Genomic DNA, 8,986 nt, shown 5'->3' with positions numbered 1-8,986 from the left:
GTCTCAGGATGGCATCTGTACTGGAGAGCAGGAAGGAGCCCAGGCACCCCGCTAAGCAGGCTCCACAGGGAGCCCCCAGCCTGGCTGCCAGCTCCGAGGTGCCCCTGCCGGGCCGCCAGGGCGAAAGGGTGAGGGTTCCGACCCAGGACTCCCTGTCCTGGTGCAGTGAGTGCATGGCCCTGGGGCGTCCTGTAGAGGACGGCCAGGTGAGGACCTCCTCAGAGCCCCGTCACTGTACTGAGCAAGGTGACAGGCTCACGGCGAGGCCCGAACACTTCAGGTTTCCAAGTGCACCCCGGGAGGAGGCAGCTTCTGGTTGTTGCACCTGCTTTAGTAACAGCTTCAGAAAAGGGATACCACCAGTCAATCCTAGTGTCTTCACGCCGAGACTGAAAGCCAGGGCGCGGGACCAGGGGACCAGGCTTTGTCTGGGCGCCACTCCACCAGACAGGCTGCTGCATTTGGGTCCCACGCGTCATGGCGACACGGGGTGGGAATGAGGGAACTGGGAGCCGATGCTTAGCTGTCGAGCAGATATTCCCGTCACAGCAGCCAGCTGCGGCGGGCGCAGCGGCAGGGGCTGCGATCCCACGGGACACGCGCCCTGCACGGGAGGCCCAGGCGTGGGTAGGGCAAGAGCTGCTTTGTGAGAATGACCACGCTTCCTTTTGTCAAAGAAATGCGTTCTTTAGAAGTAAACGGAGCAGTTCCCCTTTTAAATATGAATGTGGCAATTCAAGCTTAGAGTACATTAGTTCTCAAAACTAATGTGGGCAAAGAACTAGGAAGATTACTTTCTCAAATTAATGAGTTTTCCTAAAATTCTTTTCTCCAAATCTTTTGGGCCTGGGAAAGATGCTGTAAGTATTGATATAATCTCAGAAGAAACATTGATTTCAGATCAAACTCGTATTTACACAGCAGCCGTTCAGACTGTCTCCTGCTGCCCTCACCGGCTGGCTTCCTCTGTACCTTTAAAAAATGGGTTAAATCTCCAAATATGATGCTGGACCCCAAGGGTGAGCCTATTTGTGACTGCGCACTGGTGTGAGGCACCCCCCCAGGTGACAAGTGACGACCACACAGCTCAGGCCAGCAGGGACGCTCTGGAGCAATCACAGGACGTTTATTAACATGTTGGGGGGGGGGGGGCAGAGGCGCAGAGGAGACGCTCCAGGAGCAAGATGATAGCTGTCGCTGCAGGTGAACAAGCAGCCACCAGTGACAGTGAGGGTCATCCTGTGTCTGCCGTAGCCGTGTCCACGGCCACCCAAGTGCACAGTCATGTGACTGTTCAAATCGCGCTGACCGCTGGAGGGAAGTGGCCCGGGGTCCGCCACCGCACCCTGCGCCTGTCCGCTCTCCAGGAGGCTCCCGAGCGCAGCCCTAGAAGCCTATCTTGCCCCTGGTCATGGAATAGCCCAGTTTTGCCTCGTTGTTAATGAAGGACATCAGCCCCACGTAGGTCTCAATGAGGAGGGGCTGCTCCAAGACCAGCACACTGTTGGCCTGTCCCGGCAAAGGATTCTCTTTTTGGGCTTTTTTGACAGCCTGGATGAGCAGAGATTTGAAGCTGTCCAACTGTAAGGAGAGAAAACAGAGTTGATCAGAGAGAGCCATGAAAGGAAAACCCCTTCCCAGCCCGCCCAGGTCGGTGCCAGCCCTCCCGTCCCCCCCTCGGATGCGGGGGCTGTCCCACCACGTCCTGGCGGCCCTCGGCCCACCTCCTTGGTGGGGCTCTGTGTCAGCATCGGGCCTCACCCCTGCGCTCACCTGTGCTGGACGGCAGCCTGTAGTCGGAAACCTGCTCTCCGCAGGTCAGGGTGCTTTACCACTGCCACCAGGCCAGGGGCACCGCTGGCTGGCCCCACGGCTGCCTCTCCTGCTGAGCACGCAGACTGCCTGGTGCTGGCACAGGCCGGCCCGGCTGCCCTGCCCCAAAGCCCTGGGCCCTTCTAGACAGTGACGGCCACAAGGGACCCGTTACAAAGCTACGCCACCCAGTAGCCTCTAGCCCCGTGGGGCTACTTAAACGTATGTGAACTAAAATTATCAAACGTTAAAAGCTTATTTCCTGTTTTACTGGCCATTCTTCAAGGGCTCAGCAGCCACATGCGGCCATGGCTGGGCCGTGTGGGCTGTCATGGCTGCCTTACTTGGCACAGGGAGACCGTCTTCTCATCCGCTCCGGCCATCGGGTGTTCGATGAACGTGGTGTAGGGCACGCTGCTGGACCAGGGGTTCCACCTGTGTATGAAGGAGGGGCGGCTCTGCCTGTCCCACTGGATGCGGATCCCCAGGCCTTCTCTCCTGTTGGGAAACGTGAGCAGGACCTCACCCGGCAGGCCCCGGCCTCCTGCGGCGGCCTGCTCAGCTGTGGTGTGTGGCGTGAAGGCTGTTCTGTGGGCGATGCCACCACCTGTGACACCTCACAACAGAAAAGGGCCCGTGGGTGCAAGCAAGAGCCATCTCAAGTGCCTCTACACATGAGAAACTGGACGTGCTGGTTTGGCTGCGTTACGCTTACCCGTGACAGAATCACCACCATTTGACGGGGACCGGAGAGGGGCTTACTACATGCACGACATGGGACGGCAAGCCTGCCTTTCCGGACGCCCGGGTCCGGTGACCATCGCGGCTCACTGCGGCTCCCGGGCCCCCCATTCAGTGTCAACGCCTGCGCACTGACGTACACGGTTGAAGCCAACGTCCCGCCGAGGTCTTGCTTCCCCACGATTCGGAAAAGTCCCCTAACGCAGGAGGATCAGCCCCTGAAAGGCGGCCTCGCGCCTCCCCACCCTGCGGTGGGCTTCATGAACTACAGCGCACCCTCCTGTTCTTTCCAAAGCCAGGCCCCCTTGGCTCCACGGCGGCCTCCCAGGAACCGCCGGGCTGCACCCGACGCGTATCCTTGGAGTCGTAATCACTACACACCCCGGCCCGCGCGACTCTGATTCCAGGCCGCGTGAAGGGGGCAAGTGCCTTGGGCGTGGAGGGCAGTCTTCCAAACCTGCTTTTATATCCTCGCGAAAAAACTGGTAAGTACATTAAGCCTTTCCACCAATTAAAAATAAGTAAAACGAACACATAAGCAGAGCAGAACGGACAGGACCCAGAATTCCCGGACACAGGACGCTGGGCCCTCGGCCTCGCTCCGCTCGGAGCTCGCGTGGCCGCCCGTCTGAATGCCGCGCTCGGGCCGCAGCTCCTGCTAACGCACCGGCCGCCCGGCGGCCACGGGCTTCTCCAGGGAGACCCCACCGATCTGGGGGCTAAGGCGTTCGTGCTGCCCCACACCGGCCACCGGCCGCCGCGGGAGGGGCTGGTCCTGGAAGCCCTGCGCAGGCCCCGGGCCGCACTTGCCTGTTGAGCGACTTCCGCGGGAACTGGAACTGCCCGCAGGAGATGGTGTCCACGGCGCAGAGCGCGACGCGCACCACCTGCTGGCACTGCAGGCTGACGAAGTCGTACTTGCAGACGAGCAGCGACCGGTCGGTGATGAGCACCAGCCGCTCCTTCTCGTTGTTCCAGTGGTCGACCCTGCGGCGCCGGGAGCGGGAGCGGGAGCGTCACCGTCGCGCGGCCGCCCAGGGCCGGGCCCCCCTGCCCAGGATAGGACGCGCCCAGCTTACTCGGTCAGCAGCCACACCCCCTGGATGTCGCCGTCCTCCACGGGCCGCACCACCACACGGATCTCATCCACCGCCTGCTCGATGGTGCCGGGCTGGGCGCGGGCACGGGGCGGGGTTAGCCTCAGGATCCGCCCCCGCCCCTTCCCCGGCCGCAAAGGGCGGGGTCAGCCTCGGGCCCCGCCCCCGCCCCTTCCCCGGCCGCAAAGGGCGGAGTCAGCCTCGGGCCCCGCCCCCGCCCCGCCCCTTCCCCGGGCCGCCCGGCCTCACCCGGAACACGAAGTACTCCTTGACGCGGGCGCGGCGCGTCGGGTCATGCACGTTGAGCGGCCACAGCGTCTGTCGCAGCGGTGTCCCCGGCCGACCCCCGCCCCCGCTCGCGCCCGCGCCGCCGGCCCCGACCTCCTCGCCGGCCGCCAGCAGCGCCGTGGGGCTAGTGCCCGCCGAGTCCACCGAGTCCCGCAGCTGCAGCATCACCGCGCCCGCGGCCCACCCGGACCAGAACCGGACCGGACGCCGCCGCCGCCCCTCGGGCCTCCTGCTCTGCCCGGCTCAGGCCTGCCCCGCCCCAAGGGCCTCCACGATTGGCTTTGCCTCACCGGCCCCACCTCGAGCTCCGTCCCCACAGACTTTTGCCATTGGCTCTTCGCCAACCGTCTTCAGCGATTGGTTCTATCTGCCGCCATTCACAATCGCTCCCGCCCCTCGCACACCGGAAGCGCCCTTCAACTTCCTGTTTACGAGAGACAGGGAGGGGCGGGGTCGAGGCCAGTTGCCAAGGAGACGAGGAGGCGGTGCCAGAAGCCCAACACTCCTGCCCAGTAAACTGCATCCCCGGTGCCGCCAACATCGAGGACCCGGCCACAACCTCCCACCGGGAGCCGCCTCTGGGCGCGGCCGAGGGCACTGCATCGAGGGCCGAAGGAGGATTCATCCTCCCTGGGTCTGGGTCGGGGGCAGTAGAACCACACCTGTCCTTCGGGGCGTGACGCTCCACCGGGGTGTCCGATGTCCCCGCCGTGCGAGCGGACGGCTGACGGCGGCCCGTGTGCGCGCGGCGACCGTCGCCCAGCGGGCCCCTTTGGCCGGCCGCTGCCCCTGCCACCGTGCCCATCCCGCAACGTCTGGGTTCGGCCCACCTTCCCCAGGAGACGTTGCCGTGGCCGCGCGTGTCCCGGTCACTCCGTGGGCGCGCGCGCGCCCTGTTAGGAGAGCTCCGTGGAACGCCTTCCTTGCGTAGGGTCGACACTTCGGGGCTTATGACGCGCGCATCGTTCCTTAAGTGTCCCCACAGACCAGGGATGTGGACAGTGTCGTGGACACGCTGCCGCCGAAGGAGCAGGTCTGGCCGCTGGGCTGGCCAGCTGTGCTGATGAGCGAAGTCCCCCCGCCCCCGCCCCGCCCCGGTTTGTGCGCAGTTCCAGGGCCCCCCAGCCTTGTGCTGCTGGGACTTCCCTCCCACCTAGCAGGTCCCGCTGGACAGCCGCTCACCCGTCTGCTCGGGTGTCCACACTGGCAAACGGGGCGTTGCAATACCATAGATGCTGAAATGTTGGCTTGTTGGCACTTTGCTTCCTTTAAAAAACGAACAAAAAACCCTTAAAGGGTGTTCAGCGAGTAGAAGCAGCGAAGTCCGTCCGTCCAGCGGCTCTGACCTGCAAGGCAGGGACAGTGGCTGCCCCTTCTGTGCACCGGAGGTGCCACCTTGGCACCCAGAGCCCTTGGCTGAGCCTGCTCTGCCCAGGCCCCGGCGGGGGTCCTGCACCAGACCCGGAGCTGATGGGGCCCCAGGTGCCCGCTGACCCTCTCCCGGGTCTCTCTTCGGTACAGAGGGGACCTGCCAGGGCCGGCAGCTGAGCGTATGGGCTCGGGAGTCTGATTGCCTGAGCTTGACTCGGCTGCTCCCCTCTGTCCACGTGGCCTTGGACACAGCTCTCTGTGCCTTGGTTTCCTTTTCTGGTGCATGGAGATGGTAATAGCTTCCATTTCCAGTGGGTGCTGGGAGGGTTCAATGAGTTCATACCCGTGACGTGCTCAGCCCCCCGCCAGGCCCCCGTGAAGGGCCATCCCAGTGTCTGCTGTCACTCATGCTGCCCATGGAGCCTGTAAGTGCCAGGTGTGTTGCAAATATTGCCTTTGCTCCCAACACACGTGCACGGGCGGCAGTACCGTTACAGGAGAAGACAAAGGATGGGGTCCGAGGCAGGATCCCGGCTTTGGCAACCGTTCTGTTGACATGTGGGGCCCATTCTTCTTGCTGACACAGTAAAGAGATCAGCAAACCTATTGGTGTGCAAGCAGGGTTTATTGGTGACACATTCTCATGGAAGAGAACGGGGGGGGGGGGCACACAGGTTCAGGGCCAAGCAGGGTAAGGACAGTGAAGGCACAGGTGGCCGGAGAGCCAAGACCGCGAGTCCTTTGTCCTGAGGACTTACATAGCTGGTGGGACCGGGGTAAAGAAGTTACACATTGATTGATGGGTGAAGGTGGGGCCAGCTTTCCTGGGGGACGTGACCACCCAAACGTAGGTCCACGTGGGGATCTGTTGGCCGGAATCCTTTCTCCAGACTCGATTAGTTCATCTTGTAGAACAGATACATGACAGGAGGCAGTTAGTTAAGCTTGGGGCAGTTACACAGTTATTTACAGGCTCATAAAACAGCTAGTGAGCAGAGGCAGGCTGTTAGCTCAAGCTGTTTTACGGGCCTCTTCCTTTGGGCACTGTGGGCCCCCTCCCATCTTCCAGGCCTCGGGATGAATACAGTTTCAGAGGCTTTCTTTCCCAGATCGTGGAAACAGTCCATAGAATTTCAAGGGCTTCCCTCCTCCGTGCTAGCACGGTGTTCGTGACGTGGGAGCACCTGATGATACTGGAGCAGGCCCAGGACTGCCGAGTCAGCGGGTGAGACGCGGCTCCCGCCCCTCCCTGCCTTGGTTCACTATCCATCCTACCTAAGTGCCAAAAGGGGTTGCCTGGCAACCAGGACATCAGACACTGGCCCGTAACATGGGCAGTGCGGTCTCGGAGTTCTTCCTGTGCCACCTCCTGCCTCAGTAGGACGCCCTTTTACCGAGCAGGAGACAGGCTGTCACTGCAAAGGTCACACACCAACAAAGAGCTAGGACCTTGTCAAGTCCAGAGCCTGCACTTCTGGCCTCCCCGACTCCTGCTTCCCGTGCTGCGGCTCCAGGGAGGGGGGGCAGGGGGAGCCCGTCCTCACCTGCCACTTGCCACTTGTTTCCATATTCGCTGACACGCGACATAGTCACCCATGTTCACACGCGAAGACAAGGGAGAGGCAGCTGTCCCCTTTGACAGCAGGACTTCCTGGTGACCTCGGTCGGGGCCTTCAGTGAGGGTTGAGGAGTGAGAAGAAGACCCAGCTCAGGGGACCATGCTGAAGCCGGGGGGAAGGGGGGTGAAGACAGCACCTTCGGTCCATCACGGAAGACAGCTGGGAGGGGGTTCTGGGGGGGCAGCGATGCTGGGGTATTTTCAAGGCTCAGGCAGCCCCCGAGGGCCCGGCGCATACGGAGCTGTGGCTGACCTTGGATGGGGCCCTTACCCTTCCCGCTTTTCTCTCCTCACCTGGAGAGCATGTGCGAGCGCCCTGCTCGCAGGCTGACACGGGGCTCCTGTGCGTGGCCGGCACGGTGTGCGGGGCTCCGGCCTGGACCCGCTCCGCTGCGGCTCCAGCCCGGCCGCCCATGGGTGGGCGACGAGGGTGTGATGAGCGTCTGTGGGTGGGTGACGAGAGTGATGTGGGAGAGGCAGGAGGGCGAGGGCCCCAGCGAGGGCCCCGGACCAGGAGCTGGGCAGCGGGGTGGTGCAGGTTAGCTCAGGGCAGGGTGGAGGCGGGTGCAGCTCGGTGTGGACGGGATGCGTTGGGAGGGGGCGTTGAACTGTTCCCGGGACATCTGTTTTCTTCCCTGGGGGGCTGGGGGTGCAGCCAGAGCTGTGGAATCGCAGTGAGGAGCAAGGGTGTTGATTGGGGCCAGGCATGGGGGTCCCTGAGCAGCTGGGGGACCCCAGGAGGCTTGTGGTGGAGCCTTCCTCATGGCAGCTGGTGGGAGTGGACTGCTGTAGACCGAGGGGGGAGGGGCGGTTCCTGGGGGGCTGTGGATGAAGACGAAGAGGGGGCCCGATCCTGTGAGGGATTATCTGCCAAGAACTGCAGGGGTCGGGGATGGCACTGCACCTGTGAGCACAGGCTGTCCTGCTGCGGTTTCAGGGGTGCTGGCGGGGGGCACGAGGCCGCGGGTCAGAGAGAACAGGCTGTTACCCCCAGGAAAAGCAGCGGCCAGCGTGTCCGCATGGGTGCGGTTCCCTGTGCTGCACACAGTGGGAGCCTTTCAGGAGAAGGGCGGGGCCTGGGAGCTTGCTCCGCCCTCTGCCCGGGATGGGGCCACTGGGGCTGCTCTCTGCAAACACGAACCTGCTGATGGCATGGGGCGGGGGGTGGGGGTGGGGGGCATGGTCAGCGCTGGTGCTCCTGTCACCTTGCCACGTCCAGCAGGACGAGTAGCGTTGTCTCCCAGTATTGTCACCGTTGTGGGCCTTGCGTCTAGGCTCAGGGAACCGCATGAAGAACTCCGGGCCAGCGGGGCCCCGGACCAGGCAGACAGAAGGCGCCAAGGTCCCCAGGAGGCCGACAGGGGAGGGCGTGGCAGAGAGGCTGCTGGCCCAGGTGGGTCTGTGCCCTCGGAAGATGACGCGCGGGGTGACCGGGCCCTATTAGGTGATGGCAACACTGGACGGGACATTTGTTTTCCGGAGCTGCCACCCCAAGTGCCACACACTGGGGCCTTAAAACAGCGGAGACTGGCTTTCTCAGCCCGGGGGCCGAAAGTCCAACCCAGGGGTCTCCAGGGCTCTGCTCCTGCCTCTTCCAGCCTCTGGTGTGGCCAGCAAACCTGGCGTCCCTGGGCTTGTGGCTGCAGCACCGCCCCCCCCCCCCCCCCCCGTCTCCGCCTTCCTGGTCACATAGCTGTCTCCTCCCAGTGTCTGTCTCCTCTTATAAGGACACCAGTCATGCTGGATGAGACCCACCCTAATGCCCTCATCTCAACCCCATCACCCCTGCGAAGACCCTGTTTCCAAATAAGGCCACGTTCTCGGGCGCCTGGGTCAGGACTTGGGCATCTTTTGGGGACACAGTTCTCCGGCAATAGATGGTACCGCCCGTGCCCACCGTGAGAAGTGCACATGGAGACTGTCGCTCTGCACATGCGCGCGTCGGTCCTGCAGGAGGGCAGATGGCTGTGGCTGTCGCTCTTGGAGTCAGTCCCTGGGAGCTGGGCTCCCGACTTTTGGACGCTTCCTTCCTGGGGCTTTTGAAAGGCAATTCCCACTC

General features: G+C 63.1%; 1 protein-coding gene across 1 annotated transcript; it reads right to left on the bottom strand.

Moving 5' to 3' along the window:
• Nucleotides 1–1,100: 1,100 nt before the first annotated feature.
• On the bottom strand, nt 1,101–4,199 carry TPRG1L (tumor protein p63 regulated 1 like). Its single transcript, XM_090268488.1, has 5 exons — nt 3,900–4,199; nt 3,633–3,724; nt 3,364–3,540; nt 2,157–2,310; nt 1,101–1,581 (listed from the first exon to the last, which is right to left on the bottom strand). Exons 1-5 carry the CDS (start codon nt 4,101–4,103, stop codon nt 1,387–1,389), a joined length of 822 nt encoding a protein of 273 aa, XP_090124614.1. The 5' UTR covers nt 4,104–4,199; the 3' UTR covers nt 1,101–1,386.
• Between the last annotated feature and the right edge of the window lie 4,787 nt (nt 4,200–8,986).

Source organism: Furipterus horrens, unplaced genomic scaffold, assembly GCF_987537825.1.
Source record: "Furipterus horrens unplaced genomic scaffold, mFurHor1.1.pri manual_scaffold_3, whole genome shotgun sequence".
Lineage (NCBI taxonomy): Eukaryota > Metazoa > Chordata > Mammalia > Chiroptera > Furipteridae > Furipterus > Furipterus horrens.
This window is presented reverse-complemented; position numbering and strand designations above follow the sequence as displayed.